This window comes from Hemicordylus capensis, chromosome 6 (genome assembly GCF_027244095.1).
Source record: "Hemicordylus capensis ecotype Gifberg chromosome 6, rHemCap1.1.pri, whole genome shotgun sequence".
Lineage (NCBI taxonomy): Eukaryota > Metazoa > Chordata > Lepidosauria > Squamata > Cordylidae > Hemicordylus > Hemicordylus capensis.
In genome coordinates this window covers 74,869,792-74,891,782 of record NC_069662.1, presented here as the reverse complement: position 1 = coordinate 74,891,782, position 21,991 = coordinate 74,869,792, and the positions used below count along the sequence as shown (strand labels likewise).

Here is a 21,991-nt window from a genome sequence, read left to right as displayed (position 1 = left end):
GGGGGAAAATGATAGAGGTGTATAAAATTATGCATGGAGCAGAGAGAGTGGACAGAGAAGAAATTTTCTTCCTCTCTCACAGGGGTTTAGAGCCAGGGGTCATCCCATGAAACTGAAGGCCAGGAAGTTTAGGACCGACAGAAGGAAGTACTTCTTCACACCGCATATAATTAATCTATGGAATTCTCTGCCAACGGATGTGGTGATGGCCAGTAGCTTGGATGGCCTGGACAAATTCATAATCTATCGGCTACCAGCTGGGGGCTATAGGCCACCTCCAACCTTAGAGGAAAGACTCCTCTAAATACCAGTTGCAGGGGAGAAACAACAAGAGGCAGGACCTCACCTTTTGCCTGTGGGCTTCTCAGAGACATCTGGTGGGCCACTGTGTGAAACAGGACGCTGGACTAGATAGGCCTTGAGACTAATTCAGCAGGTGTGTCAGATACTTCCAGTCATATCCGGACAATGGGGGCAAAGGGGCAGCAGGGAGGTATGCTGCTGCCCCGATGGGCTTGCAAGTATACAGACACCAACCGGGGGAAAGCAGCGGGAGGGGTAAGTGCAGCCTCCCTCGCTCTTAAAGCTAGACATCTCCCACCATCGAACCAGCAGAAGCGCCAGTTCTGTAAACCAGTTCGGAGGCCCATAAAGGGCCTCTGAACCGGTTCCATGCACATCCCTACTGCTTAGAGCGGTCTTTCAATCTTAATTTCCAGCTTCTTAAAGCGTAAGTGTATAAGCCAAGCTAAAATCCAAAAGACACAATATCCACAAGTGCATATACTTTACATTATGTGTTTCCATGCCTAATGAAGAAGCTTTAGGTCTTGAAAAAGCAGTGTTTTTAAAAAAATTGAAATTGGAATGTTTAAAATACTTTGGGGAAAAGTATAAAGGTAACGTGTCAAGTTGATTTTGACTCTTGGCACCCACAGAGCCCTGTGGTTTTATTTGGTAGAATACAGGAAGGGTTTACCATTGCCTCCTCCCACACAGTATGAGATTATGCCTTTCAGCATCTTCCTATATATCACTGCTGCCCGATATAGCTGTTTCCCATAGTCTGGGGAACATACCAGCAGGGATTCAAATCAGCAACCTTCTGTTTGTTAGTCAAGCATTTCCCTGCTGCTGAACATTAAACCAAAAAGGAGACTGTCTTTTCTGAGACAGACTCATGGACTTTGAATCTATTCTGGAGTTATGCTACAGAAAGATGTTTTCTTGGAGACAAGAGCACTTATAGTTCTTGCATTACATTTTTATGTATCTTCAGAAATGAGTGTAACTTGTAAAAGTACAACCATGCCTTTAAAACAATCAGTAAAACTTTTAGCATTATCAACTCAATAAGTAGTAGATTCCTTTGCAATTTTGGATAGACTGTACAAAACACTTAAATTTCACTGCCCATTCACTGCCAAGAACAATGGGCCTGGATGCAAAGAGCTAGTTTAGGTATTCCCAATGACTTGTGAAATGTTTGTTTTTTACTTAGTTATTCAAACTCTTCAACACATATCCCAAACCATTCAAAAATGTTTTTTCCCTGTGGCATGGAGGAGGCAGACAACTGATTAAGAAACACATCCAACACTCTGTTGGATCACAGAACTAGCTACATGGTAATTTAGATTCTGGCCTATGTACATAAGAACAGCCCTGCTGGATCAGTTCCAAAGCACATCTAGTCCAGCACACTGTTTCACACCACATGCCTCTGAGAAACGCACAGGCAAGAAATAAAGATATGCTCCCTCTCCTGCTGTTGCTCTCCTACAACTGGTATTCAAAGGCATCCTGCTTCTGAACCTAGAAGTAGTCTATAGCTATCAAGACCAGTAGTCATTAATAGACCTGTCCTCCAAGAATTTGCCCAAGACCCTTTTAAAACCATCCAAACTGGTGGCCATCACCACATCATGCGACAGAGAATTCCATAGGCTAATTAAGCACTGTGTGAAAAAGTACTTACTTTTGTTAGTCCTAAGTTTCCTGGCAATCAGTTTCATAGTATGACCCTTAGTTTTAGTGCTATGAGAGAGGAAGAAAAATATCTCTGTCTACTCTATACACACCAGGCACGGCCCATGAACGTGCCTCGGGCGGGGGGGGGGCGGGGCTGGTGGCTTCTTTAAGTGTAAATGGAGCTGGTGCTCCGTGCCACCCAGCAACCCCCACGGAGAGGAATCGCCTCCGCCACTCACCTGGCTACCACGGAGGTGAGCCCCCACCAGTGGACAGTTGAGTGGCGGAGGCGATTCCCCGCCGCAGGGGGCTGCTGGGTGGCACGGAGCACCAGCTCCGTTTACACTTAAAGAAGCTGCCCGCTGTCCCCCTGGAGGCACGTTCATGGGCCGCACCTGCTCCACACCATGTATAGTTTTATAGATCTCTGTCATGTCTCCTCTTAGTTGCCTTTTATCTAAACTAAAAAGCCCCAGATGTTGTAGCTTTGTCTCATAAGGAAGGTGATCTAGGTCCCTGATCACCTATTTAAATTTAGTATAGAACCTTCAAGTACCATTTAGTTACCTTTTGTGCAGCAAGATGGAGAGCTGTCCTTTGACTACGGTCAGCTTTATTAACATCAGTTCCTATCTTCAATAAAGCCTCAGCACAGTCTAGTCTATCAGCCAACACACAATACATGAGCGGAGTTCTCCCAAACTGGTCCTCTTTCTCTTTCAGATCAGGGTTTCCTGTAATCAAAGGAAAATGCAATTTTGATCTTACAGAAATGTATTTACATGTGAATATTTTCTATACAGCTGAGAAAACATTTTACGAACTCTGTATGATGAAAATAAATGTGCATCTTTCTTATTTGCTAGGAGTGCCAACTGGCTAGGGCAGGGGGCGAGGGGGAATCTGAATTCTTCCTGTGCCTTCAACAGCAACTCGGCATATAGAAATCAGCAAGCGAAGCTTTAGGACATGGAAATAAACATTATTACCTTGTAAAGTATACCCAGTAAATTATTGTAAAAGGCACAGAATAAATGCTGAGGACAGAAGCTTATAGCAGTAGATACTGAATAAATGAATGAATAGCTTTATTATGATCAGTGATCAGTTATATATACACACAGATACTACATTCAGATAATAATTAAATAATAGATAATACATCAACATAGAAGCCTCATGTAACAACAAGCCTCATGTAACAAAAGGAAGGGCTGGAGGTTAGCTGTTGACGGATCTTAACAGCAGCTGTACAAAATTTGGCAACCTTGTAGATGGTAGAAGGTTTCTTATCTGCAAGGAGTAGTGTGGTGTAAAATTCAGTAGTCCAGCCGGGAAAGCATGATAGCAAGGGAGATATAAGACTGCACCAGCTATCATTATAAAAAGGACAAAAGAGCAGCACATGGTGGACAGATTCAACCTCACCTGAGCCACAGGGGCATAACCACTTGGCCAGAGGGGTTTTTAGAAGCCTTCCAGATAAAACCGCTGATGGTAAGGCATCATATCTTGCTCTGAGGAAAGCCCTGTGATGGCTTAGTAAAGAGAGGGACAATAACTAGCTAGCAGGTTCCCGGTTAAAATTGCCAAGGCGCCCTCTTATGGTCTTCAGGATGGAGATTAAATCATTCTGTTGTTCAATGTCCAAGACCCTCTGTTTGAGGATCTCCTTGACTTGACTATAATCTAATAATGACAGATGTTCAGTAGAGAGGCCGAGTGATGACAATGTACCTATCAGTGCTCGTGTTCAGGTGGATTGAAACCTATCGGACAACATAAGAGGGATCAATCCCAGAGGGGAGAAATGTATACTAAGCCAATAACTAAGGCTTACTGCTCTAATAAACTTGGATTGGATTATCTCCAGTGCCCTATAGTTAGGGTAGGGGCCCAGTTGTGCACCATACAGAAGTTGGGCCAATGATTTAGCAGCAAATAACTTTAACACTGCAGTGATAACCTCTCCACCTTTGGAGTGAAAGAATCTTAACGTTGCTGAAGCACTTCTTTGTGTCTGTTGGATAACGTAGTCCACATGGGCCTCCATGACCCAGTGGCATGAAAAACCACACCCAGATATTTAAAACTATTGACCTGCTCTATACAATGGCCTTCTATATGCCAGTTAAATCTTTTAGGCCTTTTGGCAAAGACCATCACTTTGGATTTGTGGAAGTTAATTACCAAGTGGTTGTCCTTGCAATAGGTGGCCAAGAGCCTAAGCACTTTCCTAAGACCCACAGGAGTTCGTGAAATGATAGCAGCGTTATCTGCATACAGCAGGATTGGGATAGCTGCGTCCGCAATAGTTGGGGAATGTAGTGCTGGATCAGAGAGATTATTAGCTAGGGTATTTATGTAAAGATTGAACATGGAGGGTACCAAAATACACCCTTGTTTAACTCGTTTACTAGTAGTTATTAAATGTGAAAGTGAGCCTTGAGGGTTACATCTCACTCTCACACTGGTGTTATTGTAGAGCTTCTGAATAAGAAAGAATAGGTGCCTATCGATACTGGTGTCTCTTAGGCTTATCCTCAAGATTGAATCAAAGGCTGCTTTGAAATCTACAAAGGCCAGATACAAGTTTTGTTGCTATATTTCTCAATCAGATGGCATAATACCAGGGCATGGTCCATGGTTGACCGCCCTGTTCTAAAATCAGCCTGTTCATCACCCAAAATAGCTTCAGTCTCCATCCAGTCTTGAAACTTCCAATCTTAATGCCTTGCGTAAAGCTCACTCACAATACTCAACAGGCTAATTGGGCAGTAGTTGGCAGGATCACGTCTATCCTCCTTTTAAAATATGGGTCCTGTTATGGCTATGCCCGAGTTTTCAGGTATGAGCCCAGCTCGATCTATGCATGTAAAGACGGCTGCCATTACAGGGGCCCACCAATTGGCATTAAACTTAATCATTTCAGAAGAGATACAGTCATAGCCCAAGGCCTTGCCAACTTTTAAGGAATCAATAAGCTTCTTAACTTCAACAACTGTAACAAATGGCCATTCAGGGAGCGGGTCATTTTTTAAAAGCTGTAGATATTGCTGCAACACTTTAAAAGATGTAGACAGAGAAAATCTGCATGAGGTATTTAAATTATGAATGACAGATTAAGCTAGTTAGGGTCAGTTTAATCATTCAACTGTATAAACTAGTAAAACGTTTCCTGGACTGTAGCTGTTTCAGGTGGAGGGCTGCAGATCTGAATGCAGAATTCTCCCGGGGGTTGGGGTAGGGGGGGAGAGACACCCTTCCTATATATAAACAACGTGATAGGGATAAGGCTAGGGTGAACTCTTCATCCTTACATTTTAGTCTTATGTTCCAAGAGGTTTTTGGTTATTGTTTTAATGAGGAAGCATTCAAACATGCAATTCACTACCTGGAAAAAGCACTGTTTAAGAAAACTTAATATTGTTCAATGCACTGTAGTAGCCCTTAGCTTCCTTTTAAAATTTTGTCTTATAAAGATGAAGAAAAGTGGGCAGCATCCAGACTAATCAGTCATCACTATGCACCATTTAAATAAAAGAGTTTCATTTTGATGAAACTTTGTTATGACTAACTTAGTCTGGATGTTGCCCAATATATATTTAAATTACAATATCTAGTTGCTTAGAAATGATAAAGACACTAAATTGTAATGTATTTCATGGCTGCAGATTACTACAGAATCTGTTGACTTCTATATAATTCAGCATGAGAAGAAAATGTAAGAAATCATCTGTTTGTTAGAAAGCACCATATACACCCAACAAGTCATTGTCTCTCTCTCTCTCTCTTTTAATTTTGGCTATATATAAAAGAACATAAGAAGAGTCCTGCTACATCAGACCAAAGGCTCATCTGATCCAGTACCATGTTTCCCATAGTGACCAACTGGCAAGTCCAGAAGTGGGTCATATAAGTGATAGTTTTCTCCTGGCTCTGCCCCCAGTAAAAACAAAAATAATGGGTTAAAATGCACTTGCTTCAGGGAGTATATTTTTAAAAAATGTTCCCCTTCTTCCTGGGGACAGTGTAGGAGGAGCCCCCTAGGAATCAGATTAGTTGGAATGGCTTGAGAAGCAGCTGTTTTAGCCTGTAAGGCCAAAAGAGGAAGTTGCAGGCAGGTGAGGAGGGGCTGGAGGAAGCTCCCTAACCTGGAGGATTCCCTGACTGCTGATATGTCTAATATTTTACTAGCTTCTTTGTTTGGTGGGAAGAGGAATGCTATCCCTGCAGAATCCCTCTTTCTGCCTTTTGCCCTTCCTTTCTCCCTTCATTTTGCCCTGACTTCCCCCACACTTTCTGCCTTCTTCTCCCACCCCATAAAACTTTTTTGTTCTCTACCTTTGCCCCTGTTTTTCTGATTTCCCCCTCTTTCTGTTTTCCTCAATGCTGGCAGGCCTGGGTAAATACCCAAACACACTGGCATGGAGGAAAGGGCGGGGTGGGAGATAGGCTTCTGCCTCAGTGACCAGCTTCTCCGCTGCCCGCCCACCCACCCCCACTCCAATTCCCACCAGCCGCTACTGGGCATAGCCACCATTAGAAAAGGGGAGACAAAGGTCCCTGGGCCACTGGGGTGGGGATAGCAGAGCCTCCTCCCCAGGGCACCCTCTTGTCCTCTCCTGCACCCAACCGGTGAACGAAGGGCTCACCATCAATCAATCAATCATCTTTATTACAGTCAAAGAGAAGCACAGGATATAATATAGATAGATAGATAGATAGATAGATAGATAGATAGATAGATAGATAGATAGATAGAGTGACAAAAATCATATTACATTAAAATTATTATAATCCAAATAATAAACTAAAAATTCATAAAGTTATAATTTATAAAATACAACTCCAAAAATTGTGCGGGAAGGGCTCACCAGGTGGGAGCGCGAGGCATGGTCTCTTGCTGGCTCCTTCTCAGTTGATGAATGAAGGGCCAGCCAGGTGCTTTCTTTCTCTTGTTCGCTTGAAGAGCCAATGAGCAAAGGGCATGCTGGGAAGGAGTGGGCCATACAGCCCTTTCTGGGTGCTGGTCATGCCTCTTGCATCTGACAATAGATGGGATGTGGCTGGTATGTGTATAGCACTGGGAGAATGGGCTGCCAGCTAGAGCATGTCCCCAGGCTGCTGGCAAGCTCCCTACACCCTTGTTTTCCCCACTGTTGCTTCCCAAAAACTGGCATAGGTTGCTTATAAGGTCACTTATAGCCATTATGGCTAGTAGCCTTGTCCTCCATAAGTTTGTCAAATCCCTTTTTAAATCCATCTAAGGCACAAGCAGCAGATATATCATCTGAAATAATGGATGCATAAGCTACCCATCATTAAGGGGACAGTACATGTTAGTGTTAAGAGTAATGATGAAAAATATGAGATTGAAATTCCAATTTCACATCTCAGGTCATCCAGAGGTTTACTGGGTTGCCTCCAACAAGTAACTGACTCTCAAGCCTTCTTTGCTACCATATTAGCTGACTTTTCAAAACTGTGTGTATTATTTGCCAGGGCTAGCATTTCCCAGGGCATTTCCCAGGGCTAGCAAACTCCAGTGTTTTAGTTTGTCCCTGGCTGGAGGCGGTGGAATCAGCTAGGGCTGGGGGAGGCCCCAAATTTCTTTGACATTCCTTTGACTCACATCCTGTGTCTTAGTTGGAAGACTACTCTCTACATACAGGTGAAACTCGGAAAATTAGAATATCGTGCAAAAGTCCATTAATTTCAGTAATGCAAATTAAAAGGTGAAACTGATATATGAGACAGACGCATTACATGCAAAGCGAGATAAGTCAAGCCTTAATTTGTTATAATTGTGATGATCATGGCGTACAGCTCATGAAAACCCCAAATCCACAATCCCAGAAAATTAGAATATTACATGGAACCAAGAAGACAAGGATTGAAGAATAGAACAATATCGGACCAATATCTGAGTGGCACCCAGGACCTGGTGCGTGATGTCAGTGTCATCAACCCTTTAGGGAACAGTGATCATAGTGCGATCAAATTCAGCATACATGCAGGGAGAGAATCAGCAATGAAGTCTAACACAGACATTTTGAATTTCAGAAGAGGAAACTTCTCCAAAATGAGGAGTATGGTGAAAAGACAGCTGAAAGGGAAAATTAGGAGAGTCACTTCGCTCCAGAGCGCATGGAGTTCACTCAAAACCACAATACCAGAAGCCCAGTTAGATTGTATACCCAAAAGGAGGAAAGGTACCACTAAGTCCAGGAGGATGCCAGCATGGCTAACAGGTACTGTCAAAGAAGCCATAAAAAGGAAGAAGACTTCCTTCTGAAATAGGAAGGCCGCCTGTCCAAATGAAGAGAACAGAAAGGAACACAAACTCTGGCAAAAGAAATGCAAGATGACAATAAGGGAGGCAAAAAGTGAGTTTAAGGAACATTTAGCTAAAAGTATCAAGGGGAACAGCAAAAATGTCTTTAAATACATCAGAAGCAGGAAACCTGCCAGGGAGGTGGTTGGACCATTAGACAATGAGGGAGTGAAAGGGGTTATTAAGGAGTATATGGAGGTTGCAGAGAAGCTAAATGAGTTCTTTGCATCCGTCTTCATGGCAGAGGATACTGAGTATATACCTGTTCCTGAAACAGGCTTTTCGCGGATGGAGGCTAAAGAACTGAGTCAGATGAAAATGACAAGAAATGATGTTCTAAACTGTCTGGAAAAACTGAAAACTTAGAAATCACCAGGGCTGGATGGCATCCATCCAAGAGTCCTCAAAGAACGCAAATGTGAAATTGCCGACCTCCTTGCTAAAATATATAACTTATCCCTGAAATCAGGCTCTGTACCGGACTGGAAAGTAGCAAATGTAACACCAACGTTCAAAAAAGGGATCCAGGGGTGATCCAGGAGATTACAGGCTGATTAGCTTAACATCCATTCCAGCCAAATTGATGGAAAGTGTCCTCAAGGATAAAATTGTAAAGCACATAGAAGAACAGGCCCTGCTGGGAGTGAACCAGCATGGCTTCTGCAAAGGTAAATCTTGACTCACCAACCTTTTGGAGTTCTTTGAGAGTGTCAAAAAGTTTGTGGATCAAGGTGATCCAGTTGACATAGTATACCTGGACTTCCAAAAAGCTTTCAACAAAGTTCCTCATCAAAGACTCCTGAGGAAAATTAGTGGTCAGGAAATAAGGGGACAGGTACATGTGTGGCTTGCTAACTGGTTGAAAGACAGGAAACAGAGGGTAGGTATAAATGGAGAGTTTTCACAATGGAGGGAAGTAAGAAGTGGGATTCCCCAGGGATCTGTACTGGGACCAGTGCTTTTTAATTTATTCATAAATGATCTAGATGTAGGGGTAAGCAGCGAGGTGGCCAAGTTTGCAGATGATACCAAACTCTTTCGGGTAGTGAAACACAAAACTGATTGTGAGGAGCTCCAAAAGGATCTCTCCAAACTGAGAGAGTGGGCGACAAACTGGCAAAGGCGGTTCAATGTTGGCAAGTGTAAAGTGATGCACACTGGGACAAAAAACCCCAACTTCAAATATACGCTGATGGGATTTGAGCTGTCAGTGACTGAAGAGGAGAGGGATCTTGGGGTCGTGGTGGACAGCTTGTTGAAAGTGTTGACTCAAAGTACGGCAGCTGTGAAAAAGGCTACACCACCTGAGGCTTTTTAGTTCAGAAAAAAGACGACTCCAAGGAGACATAATAGAGGTCTGTAAAATCATGCATGGTGTGGAGAAAGTGGATAGAGAGAAATCCTTCTCCCTCTCACGTAACACTAGATCCAGGGGTCATCCCATGAAATTGATTGCCAGGAGATCTAGGAGCAACGAACGGAAGTACTTTTTCACACAACGCATAATCAACTTGTGGCATTCTCTGCCACAAGATGTGCTGACAGCAACAACCTGGATGGCTTTAAGAGGGGAGGAGAGGTCTTCATGGAGGAGAGGTCTGTCTTCATGGAGGAGAGGTCTATCATCGGCTACTAGTCAGAGGGCTGTAGGCCACCTCCAGCCTCAAAGGCAGGATTCCTCTGAGTACCAGTTGTAGGGGAGTAACAGCAGGAGAGTTTAGTTTAGTTTATTACTATCAATGATCAAAGATCAGCAATATAATTTAAAACTTTACAGAAAAGTACAAATAAAAAGAATACATAAAATAACAATAATAACAATCAGAAGGAGAGCAAATCCCATTTGCATATAAAGATAGCTGTTATCCAACATCCTAACCGAACCAAGAATCTAGAAGACAGGGCAGGAAGTTAGTTGCTGTCGAGTCCTAATAAAAATAGAGCAGAACTTAGCCACCTTATATGTAATAGAAGGAATTTTATCTGCAAGCAAAAAAGCAACATAAAATTCTTCTGAACAACCAGGTAAAGATAATACAATTGGAGTTAATAAAGTCTGTCGTATGTCCCTGTAGAATAAGCAATGCAACAGAACATGTTGTACATTTTCAACATCCCCTAGACCACAAGGACAAAGTCTGCCACTCCTTGGGACCTTCAAAAATCTCCCAGAAAGCACTGCAGAGGGCAGTACATCGTGTCTCGCCCTGAAAAAAGCCCTTGGATGGCGGGGGTAGATTAAGGTTTGTAAATAAGAAGACGAACCTCCAATAGGAAAATGTCTCCTCCTGATAGAGTCAGAAATAAGACTAAGGTCATTTTGATATTCTATGTCCAGAATTCTTTGTTTCAACACCTGTACAGCCTGGTCATAACTTAAGAGGGAAAGGTAATCTTGAGAGAGGCCCAGGGCTGAAACTTTATTCTGGACAGCTTGCATCCAAGATGACTGAAATCTATCAGCCAGGACCAGAGAGATCCAGCCATGAGAAGAAAAATTGATCTTAAGCCAATAAATTAAGATTAAGATCCATGCCCTGGCTTCAATTCTCTGAATCCCCAATTCGAGTCTCAGCACCGCATTAGAAGAACATCTGGGGGCTCTAAGAACTGCCCTGATTAATTTAGATTGCACAACTTCCAACGTCCTATAAGAAGAGTACGGGCCAAGTTGGGCACCATAAAGAAGCTGATTCCTAGATTTGGCTGCAAATAACCTTAAGGCAGCTGGTATAACCTCACCACCCTCGGTATGAAAGAATCTCAAAATGGCAGCAGAACTCCTTTGTGCCAATTGAGCTACATGGTCCATGTGGGCCTTCCAAGACCCTCTGGCATGAAGAATCACACCAAGATACTTGTAGATGTTGACCTGCTCGAGTCGATGGCCCTCAATGGACCAATGCATCACTCTAGGCCTTCTAGCGAAAACCATGACCTTAGACTTCTGGTAGTTAATAATTAAATGATTATCCCTGCAATAGCAACCCAGCTGCAGCAGGAGAGCAGGCATGCCCTCAACTCCTGCCTGTGGCTTCCAGCGGCATCTGGTGGGCCACTATGCGAAACAGGATGTTGGACTAGATGGGCCTTATCCAGCAGGGTTGTTCTTAATTACTAAAATAATTGATGTAAAATATTTTGAGAACTTGGGGTAAACTACACTATATTTGTTGATTATTACTATTCAAATATACCAACAGCATCAATGTCAATGCTTAATATATGACTGTCTATCTGGTCGATGACCAGAATAAAGGAATCTATCTAATCTATGCTTAATAACACTTTCCATTTGTATAGCACTTAGTGTTCAAGTGTTCAAGTGTTCAAAGCACTTCACATGTACTATTCTAAAAGAACTACACTGGCTGCCAATAAGTTTCTGGGCCAAATACAAAGAGCTACAAATACAAAGAGCTGGTATAAAGCCTATAAAGTACCTATAAAACCCTGAAAGGTTTGGTGTAATAATTACATCATATATAAAAACTGTTCATGAGGAGATTAATTTCCTGGATTTATTAATTAAAAATGAGAGAGGAACAATTGACAACCTCAGTGTACAAAAAGCGAACTGATAAGGATACCTATTTAAGGTTTGCCAGCTCACACTCTAGACCTCTTAGAAAAAACTTACCTTATGAACAATTTTTACATATAAGACGTAATTGTTCCACAGAACAATCATTTATTCATGAGTTAGAGTGTTGAGGGACCAGCTTGTTGAGAGGGATTATCAAAATAGAGGGCCCAATTTGGGGTCAAGGAGAATCACCCAATTTGACTCAAATTGATTCAGGACATTCAAATATGATTTTGAGGCCTGTTTTGCTAGAAAAATTGGCCTCAAAATGGTGTCCGTCCCCCCTCCCCCAAGAGAGCTGGTCTACCAATTGGGATCAGCGAGTAGACCAGCCCACTGCTCCAGACTTGGTGTGTTAATCTGCTTCAGACAGGTCTACCCAGGCCCAGCAAAATGGATCTCAAAATTGTGTTTTTTTCCTGGGGAGAGCTGGTCTACCAATTCGGATTGGTAGGTAGACCAGTCCTCCGCTCTTGTGTCAGCCCGGCTCGGATGACAGGTAAAATGGACCTCAAAATGGCATGCAAATCACCCAAATCAATTTGGGTGATTCAGGACTGATACGTTGAGGCAGCTGGCCAATCTGTCTGCTTTCAACAAATCAGTTTGAGGGGTTTGAAATTCGATTAGACCTTGAATTGAATCACAGATTTTTATTTGTGCACACCCCTACAAAAGACCTTCCTCTACCCATACAAAAAATAGCCAAAGACACATCTTAAATGTCCTTGACAGAGTAATAATAATTACATTTATCGAAGTTTTCTCTTTCCCACTGAGACAAAGTCAGTCAGTAATACTTCTACCATTAATAAAGAAATAGACTGCTTTCCTAGTCTTTACAATCAGATAATCAAAGCAGGCTTCTCAGATCTGTACAGTAATCAGACATGGGATAGATTATGTTTTCAAGTAATCTTACGTTTTTCATCATCTTCTGCGAATGACTGTGTGTTGGAACACAGCAGCTGCACAACCATAGCAGGGGTCAGCAAGCTTTCAGAAGTGGTATGCTGAGTGTTTACTCTAATTTAAATAAGTAAGTAAGTAAATAAATAAATAAATAAATAATTTGGTTTCTATACCGCCCTTCCAAAAATGGCTCAGGGCGGTTTACACAGAGATAACAAACAAATAAGATGGAACCCTGTCCCAAAAGGGCTCACATTCTAAAAAGAAACATAACAGTCACTGGAAGTACTGTGCTGGGGGTGGATAGGGCCAGTTACTCTCTCCCTGCTAAATAAAGAGAATCAACATGGTAAAAGGTGCCTCTTTGCCCAGTTAGCAGGGGAGGTTTCACAATCCAACAATACAATACAATAATAACTGAGTTTTCAAGACTCTGGGCTTGAGCCATGAACCTCATGGGTTGAGGCTTTATATATTTTTTTAATCATTCTGGGCACACAAGGCTGGAAGGGGCAGTTGCAGCAGCTGTTGTTGCTCTCACCAAGGGAGGAGGAGGAGGAAGGGTTCCAGTTCTTGCCGCCAACTTCTGAACCGATGCTCTACTTCTTCCACCATTGACTCCTCCACCTTTTTTGTTTCTGCTGCTGATGTGCTCTAACACCCTAACAGCAGTGGCAGAGGCAACACCAAGCCCTTTCTCTGAATGTCCTCCCTTTCCGCAGCTGGCAGGAAGGGAGGATGGAGCACAGCAGGGGCTTCATGCTCCCACTGTCGCTGCTGCGGCGAACGAGCACATCAGCAATAGCACAATGATTTTGAGTGGCATTCACACTTCTTGGACAAGTGAACAGTAGTGTGAGTGCAACTCAAAATAATCTCACATGCCACTTTTGGCATGCATGCCTTATGTTGCTGACCCCTGAACTAGAGCATCAGCTCTCTTCAGGTGGACAATTAACCAATCTACTTTGATTTTGTCTTTAAGAGCCTAAGCTCCCACAGGCTCTTATATTGAAAAAGAAATGGTTTGCTAAGTGTGGCTCCTTTCACTGGTCTAATCTTCCTCTCAACCTATTTGGGCTTACATAAGCTCTTGTCTGAGCTAGACTGAGCTAGGAGGGGAATATACACTTGATCACATCTTGGGTATTTTGTTCTATGACTCATGCATACTTTTTCCTCCTTTGCCAGCAATCTCATACCAAAACATACTCAGTTTTCTTCCCTCTATTCCATATGCTTCTATACTATTCCAGAAACAGTAGAATCACAAGTTATTGGATCAGACTACCAGTATTGTTGATTGCCCCCTTTATTTACAGCTTTCATCAAATACAAGTAAAAATGTCCTAAAGTTCACAAAATTCTTACTTCCCTGTTTTGATGACAAGTAAGCATTATATTCCTGAGTTGAATTCTAAAGACTTGGTGCAACCAAGAAAAAAGTACATATTCTCCAAATCTGGAAATTCCTCAATAGCTATGTCATAATAGAATTCTAAAGACTTGAATTCTAAAGAATTCTAAAGACTTGGTGCAACCAAGAAAAAAGTACATATTCTCCAAATCTGGAAATTCCTCCATAGCTATGTCATAATAGAGGTCTATATTTCATAAGGATTTTCCACTAGGACTCAGAATGATGACTAAGGCTATCCACCAAATAAAGTATTTTTAACTGCTTGGTCTTTTAACCAATTTTATTTAAATAAATATATGAATATTACTCAAACCTAAACAGTTGTGCCTTTTTAATAAACAAAAGCTACCTCTCATTGTCTGAAGGAAAAGCCATATTTAATATTTTATTTTTCATTGTCTATTACAGCAACACATCAAGACATAAATAGTGTCAGAAAAGGAATGCATGCTCTTAACTTTCCATCCCAAAGATTAAAATCGATCCTCATAAATCATAAATTATTACATTTATAACATAATTCCAACTGGAATAATTAAGGCTTTTAAAACTAAGAACTAAAAAATTCCAGATTGCATAGAGTTAAGGCTTCCTCTTTATCATCTGCCCCAGTCAAAGCACTTTGCTTCTACCAGTACAGGATGTTCTTTACTCTACTGCTTTAATTATCTTTCCCAAATACCCATTACGAACCCATTGTGTCCTATAGACTCCCATTCCAACATGTGTTTAACAGATTTAAAAATAAATAAATAAATATGTTTCTACTATTACTATCTACTTCTTGAACTGTATTAGGATATGATTAATGAAGTTAATCATAACCTATATAAACCACATCTATAGAGATGGTAGAGCTCCAGAAGATTTCAGCAGATCAGTAACATTACCCATCCCCAAGAGGCCAAACACTCATAAACTTTCAGAACATAGAACGCTCAGCCTCCTAAACCACACAAGCAAGATTCTTCTTAAAATAATACAAAACAGAATATACAAGAAAATTTAAATTTTAATTGGCAAAATGCAATTTGGATTCAGATCAGGGGTAGGCACAAGGGAGGCAATCTTTTTGCTATCACAAATTGCTGAAAAAGCACTTGAGATGAATATACCCATTTTTCTATGCTTTATTGATTATGAAAAAGCATTTGATAGAGTCAAACACCACAAACTAATAGAGATGTTATATAGAATATGACTCGATATAAAAGATGTTAACATTATAAAGGATGCATACTGGAACCAAAAAACAAAAATAGAAACTAGAGAAAAAGAAACAGACTGGATAGACATTAAAAGAGGAGTCAGACAAGGATGCATCCTCTCTCCCATACTCTTTAAGCTCTATTTGGAGAAAATAATACAAGATACCTTAGTCAAAAGGGATGAGGGAATTAAAGTAAATGGTGTCAACATTAACAACCAAAGATATGCTGATGACACAGTCATTTTAGCTACTTCCCAGGAAGATCTACAAAACCTAGTCATAGAAACAGCAACAAAAAGTGAGGAAATGGCCCTTAAAATAAATGCAAAAAAAGACTAAAACAATGTACATAAGTAAAATGAGAATTTCCTTCAAAATGCAATGCATTAACAAAAACCTAGATCAAGAAGGAAATTACTGTTATCTGGGGAAAACCTTTTATCATAACAAGCAAAAGAAAGAAAGAAAGAAATCTGAAACCTCATAGGACAAGCGAATGATGAAATGCTACATCTGGTCTCTTCTCCTGTATGAGTGTGAAACCTGGACCATCAGAAAAGAAACACATAAAAAACTGGAAGCCTTTGAGATGTGGTGTCTCAGAAAAATACTCAAGATTAAATGGACCAGCAAGACAACAAATGAAGAAGTACTTCGAAAAGCAAAAACACAAATTATACAGCCAGGAGAAACAAACTGGAGTATTGTAGACATATACTCAGAGGAGTAAAATATCAAATACCACAACTAACGCTAGAAGGAAAGCTGGCAGGAAAAAGATCAAGGAAGGAGGGACTGCAATCTATGGCTTTTGCTGGCCGCCAACCTCCCAATTGGAGAAAGCACAGGAAGAGAGAAGAGAATGAAGTTATGCAACAGTAATCATCAGGCCGCTGCCTTCCAATAGTTGTTACATGTGACAAATACATAAGCCATAGTCATGATAGTAGTACATACTTAAGAGGACTAGGGTTGTTAATTGTTCTTCATGGAGGTTCTGTACATCAGCTACATGAAAGGCAGAGTTTCAACAAGTGCAGCTTTCCCTGATATGAAAAGGTAGTGATAAGAAAGGTATAAGAGGACCATGGGGTATTTTACAACATTGTTGCCAAGTTATGTCACAGTCTGCATCATAAATAGCTTGCTATTATGTCCTCCCTCTTTTCTCACCCAATGAGCAAATGGCATACGCTAGGTCCTGGTGTTTGACACTGTTTGGAATTAGCCATTTTCTAAAGGAAATGCATTAAGACAGTGTTGCATTTCTTTAACCACTGCTCCCCAAATCTCAAATCTGAAAACCACTGTATTATTGAAATATGAATATGACAAATATTTATTTACTGCTTATCAACAAAAATTTCAAAAACAGTTTACATACCTGTAGATATAGTACATAAATAAAATGGTATATAAGATGGTCAATGCTATATTGAGGCTGGAGACGTGTCTCGCTAGGGTAGAGAACAGAATATGGATGGTTGTTGCTGTTTGTTGGCATAGATTGAATCATATTCCTGTGGGGTTGGTCCCTCTTATGTTGAAAGATAATTTTCATTCTAGCTGGCAGAAATGTATTGTTCAAAAATTGCTGGAGTGTGGCCTATCTCCGGATGCTTTGAACACGTCAAACATCAAGGCAGCCAAAGAAATAATTACACAATGCTTTTTTGACATAGAATTGCAGTTTAATTTGAATTTAATTCCCAACTTATGTAGGAAGCTAAGATATGTTGGTGGAACACTAATGTCAACCTATCTGCACTCACTGACATACTCTAAACATCGCCAGGCTTTTTCTAGGGCTTGATTTAATGCCTTTCCTTCAGCATTACTAGAGGGCAGATACTGTTAAATCCCTACTGCCCAACATGTGTGTCCTTGCAGCTCTGGAGAGCCTGAAACGATAACGCATGTGATTCTTTGTTGTAGATTTTATTTTGATTTGCATAATTGTTTTATTTTGCCTATTTTATTGAAATTCCCTAGTTATCCTAACATATTTCATGTATCATTTCTTTTAGCAGATAAGAACTTGCAGGTTACTTATAATGTAGCTAAGTTTTACTTTTTAGCTTCTAGTCTTTGGTGTCAGATGTAGGGACATGCACGAACCAGTCTGGAGGCCATTATAGAGGCCTCCGAACCGGTTCGAACGTGGCCCAGTCCGGCACCGAGGGTGTATGGTTCTTTAAGGTCGAGGGGTTGCACTTACCCCTCCTGCCATTTTCCCCCGCTGGCGCTCCATTTTTTTGAAAAGTTTTTGGGGCAGCAGTGTTCCTCCCTGCCCCCGTTGTTGGCCAGAAATATCGGAAGTAGCGACTGCGCATGCAACCTCCGTGCACGTCACACATTGCGTGTGCACATTGCGTGTGTGACGTGTGCACGTGACGTGTGCACGCAACATGTGGTATGCGAGGTGGCGCATGTGTGATCGTTACTTCCAGTATTTCCAGCCAACAACGGGGGCAAGGGTAGCAGGGAGGAACGCTGCTGCCCCAAAAACATTTCAAAAAAATGGAGCACTGGCGGGGGAAAAACAGCGGGAGGGGTAAGTGCACCCCCCCGCCCTTAAAGAGAGACCCCTGCTGGTGCCAGACAGCACCTCCATGGCTCCGTGGACATCCTTAGTCAGATGATAGTTTTGCCTTAATCGTTATTATTTTACTTTAAGTATTATTGAATGTATCCTACTCAACTGTATTATCTATTGTTGCTTTTGTTCTTTATGCTGGTCTATGGCTGTAATAAAGATGATTGTTTGTATTCTATCTAGTAATCTTTCATGTTTTGTTATTTAGACGTTTGTCCCAGTGGGGATCCAACAGAGTGTGGAGGGTGGAATCAGAAAGAAAAGGGAGGAAAAAGGAAGAGGAGGGAAAGGAGTTGTTTCTGAATAAAATCTTACTTAAATCTACATAAGATTACTTTGTGTTTATAAGGAAAGCAGTCATAAAACATAAAAAATGTGTTTCAAACATTATTATTATATTACAAACATGTATATGTCACTTTTCAACAGAGTTCTCAAAGTGTTGTATGTAGCAAATAAAATGAAAAGATGGTTTCATGTCCCAAAGAGGCTCACAGTCTAAAAAGAGGCACAAGCGAGGCTCAAGCAAACAGTGCAATGCTGCACTGGGCTGAATCGGGACAGTTGCTCTCCTTCTGCTAAATATAAGAGAACCATCACATTGAAAGGTGTCAATTAGCAAAATGCGATGCCAGAATTTATTTTATCTTTTTAATCCCACCTTAAGGTATGTAAATACTAGGCAGTTTACCTTTTTTTTTTTTAGTACATTAAAGCAAACAAAAACAACAATTCATAATGTATAGGTTCTTGGTTGCAGATTCTCACAAATACAACAAAGGAAAGCAAATACCTGATGCATACAGAAGGGAATGTTTTTTACCTGCTATTTGCTTTAGAAGAGCACTTTTGTGTCCATTAACAGCAGCAGCATGAACCTGAGATGCTAGTGAGGAACCACTGAACAGCCAGGCTTCAGAAACATTCATACTCTTCTCTGAGAGTTCACAAGTGATCCCTGCATGAATACATTGATTATAAAAATTGTTTTGTTTTACAAAAAGAAAAAGAAAAGAAAATGCAGCTTTGTTTATGTAAATTTCAATATTGGGCTAACACAGTGTACTTATAAATTTTAAATACACATTTAATTTTTTAATTTAGACTGAGTAGACAAACCTTACTACACAAGCTTTACACAATAAGAAATTCAGTTTAAAGGTAGATGTCAATCCAGAATTTCTGCTGAATTTGAATTCAACTGGTCATTTAATTCCACCTCTAACCTTAGAGCCCCTCGCTCCCATTCTTTGTGGAAACAAATGGTTATATTTCTCAATTATCTTATCTATAAGATGAACTGCAAGGATAAGTCCAGATATATCTATGAAAAAATGTCTGTGGTATGCTTCCAAATCCCTAGAGATTTGGCAGGGGGAAACTCAGGACAGCAGAGTCCCTGGCAAAAATGGCATACTACCATCACTGAACACAAGATATGGGAAACAATGTGTTGTTTAGTCCAATAAAGACATTTGTCTACTGTCTGGCTTTATACTAAATGGGTGCGTAGGTATTGTACAACTATGTGGGATGAGACAGCACTCTGCCTTAAAGCAGCTAAAGTATCTTAGGTCAGCCCATGAGCTTTCAAACTTTAAAAACCAAAGGTCTGTCTGGGAACCTGAAAATCACCCATGTGGGCACACAGTCATGAATGTGTTTTTTTAAAATAACATGATTCACATTCAGAAGATTGTATTGTTATATGGCCATATGCCTTAACTAAATGAAAATAATAGCATACTGTTTACAATATACAAATTATAGTATGCAGTTCATCCAGACTAAATCAAACAACAATTTCCACCATCAAATTCTAAACCACCCAATTACATAAGAAAGAGTGGAGAGAGAGGTTAACAAGTACTGTCTGTCACCTGAATTTATGTTATATTTTTGTTTCTCTGAGAACACTCAAGAGAACTTTCTCTTTAATTTATTCTAAAGCAAAATTTGCCACACACATTGTAACACAAGGATCTACAACTCTCAACAAAAAACAAAGTTTGTCAGAATCAGGGAAACAGTCCCATAACTTTAAAAAAAGGCATAAAACTGTTCCCCTTAGATCTTTGTAAGCAGAACAATATAGAACACAATGAACAATATCTTTTATTTCCATTGAGCCATACAAATGCCAGTCTGTACAAATTCACAGATATTTGCCCTCCAAACAAAGAGAAGGCATGGATGGGAACCTCAGAGCTGTGGATGCCAGTTGAAGCGGGACAAATGTCAAGATCTGAAGGTACATAGCCTGACCATAATTAGCCTTGAATAGATTACACCAATATGAACTATTGGTTTGTCTGTTTTTATTACTATCTAAAATCAAATCATATTTAGTTATCTTTAATCTGACTTTTTCTGATCCAAAAACATTGTTTTGCAAGGTTATTAGTATTCATAGTCACCACTCCTGACTAAAAGTTTAACAAAGTTTTGTGAATCCAGGCTGGAACTGAAATTAAACCTACTTCTGCTCTCAGCTTTGAAGAAGGAATGCCTGAGGGAAGCTTCAGTAAATATCTAATGAAATTACGTTAAATAGACTCAGTTCCCCTGATTTCTGCCTCATAGGTCACTTGAGGCATTGCTTTCTCTATAATGGCCTTAATGACTGCTGGGGGGAACCAAAGTCCCTCTTTCTGTTTGCTGAAAAATTTAAGATCACATGGGATGACATAATAGCATTCAGTTTTTATTATTATTATTGTACATTTATATCCCACTCTTCCTCCAAGGAGCCCAGAGCGGTGTACTACATACTTGAGTTTCTCTTTCACAACAACCCTGTGAAGTAGGTTAGGCTGAGAGAGAAGTGACTGGCCCAGAGTCACCCAGCTAGCTTTATGGCTTCTAGGTGACATTTCCAGATGAATGTCTCACAAAACAGAATCTCTAAGAATTTTTATCTCTTGACAAGATATTCCATCCAGTCTCCAAGTATGTTTTGAGGGTTTCATTGCAAAGATCATGACCTTTATTTTTTTTATAATTGATGGACAGTTTCTCTGTACTGCATATTTCAGAAGCCTCTTCAAAGTCCTCCTCATCCCAATAAGAAGAGTCAATGTAACAGCCATGTTGTCTGCATAAAGTAAAGCCACAATTTTCTTCTTACTAACCATTATATAATAGGACAGTGTGCCTCAGTAAAGGGGATTTCCAACAGCAGAACTCCCTGCCCCCACCATCAGGAGGCATCAGGACATAGGACAAGTACCCCAGGCAGTGCAGTGAGTGATGGATGGCTTTCACTGCCCACCAAGCACTGCCGCCGGGGTGGCTGGGCAGTACAGTGATTCTTGGGAACTTCGGGGGTGAGCAAGGAGTGACACAGGGCAGCTTAGGAAGCCTGTGTGGCTGCTGAGAGGACATGTGGGTGTCTGGGGGTGGTAGTTCCACTCAAAGCTTCTCTCATGAGATGCCTGGACATCTTCACAGCAGCTGCATGGGCTTCCCAGGCTGCTCTGCATCACTCCCTGCCCCACCCCGCATGCTCCTGAGAATCACTGCATCGCCCAGCCACCCTCACAGCAGTGCTGGGTGGGCAGTTAAAAGATTAAAGTTAAACCACCACCACTGCTGCCCAGGGCATGTCCCACATTCTGATGCCTCCTGTGGTGGGGGCAGGGATTTTCGACATTCAAAATCCCACTTTACCGATGTGCACTTTTCTAACATGGGAGCAACACTCCCTTGGAAGTAGGTTGCTCTAAGATAAGTTGACTGTATAAAAAATTTGGAACCATGGAGCAGGACCTCTGATGATGACCCAAGTGATTGAGCAGATTCATGTAGAGAGAGTCTTTCAAAATTAGATTATCCTCAGAGACCCTGCTCCACGTTCTTCAACCATCAAAAGTCTGTCAGGGACACAACACAGAGGCTTCTTGGGAACAACTCCCAAATTCCAGAAGTTCTCCATGGCCTCTTTGGGCCCCTTCCTTGTT

The 21,991-nt window shown here is 41.0% G+C and overlaps 1 protein-coding gene across 10 annotated transcripts in view; it reads right to left on the bottom strand.

Moving 5' to 3' along the window:
- The window catches only part of INVS (inversin), a 210,454-nt gene that overhangs the window by 186,965 nt on the left and 1,498 nt on the right, over positions 1-21,991 (bottom strand). For 8 of the 10 annotated variants that reach the window (XM_053262830.1, XM_053262833.1, XM_053262831.1 and 5 more), the window contains exons 2-3: positions 18,856-18,990; positions 2,539-2,705 (exon numbers count right to left, since the gene is read on the bottom strand). In XM_053262830.1, coding sequence (XP_053118805.1) covers positions 2,539-2,705; positions 18,856-18,961 — 273 coding nt within the window. In that variant the 5' untranslated portion in view covers positions 18,962-18,990. Of the gene's footprint in view, positions 1-1,978; positions 2,000-2,538; positions 2,706-16,393; positions 16,483-16,820; positions 16,883-18,855; positions 18,991-21,991 lie in introns of those variants that run through there. The other 2 variants (XM_053262822.1, XM_053262828.1) reach the window with 2 other exon arrangements.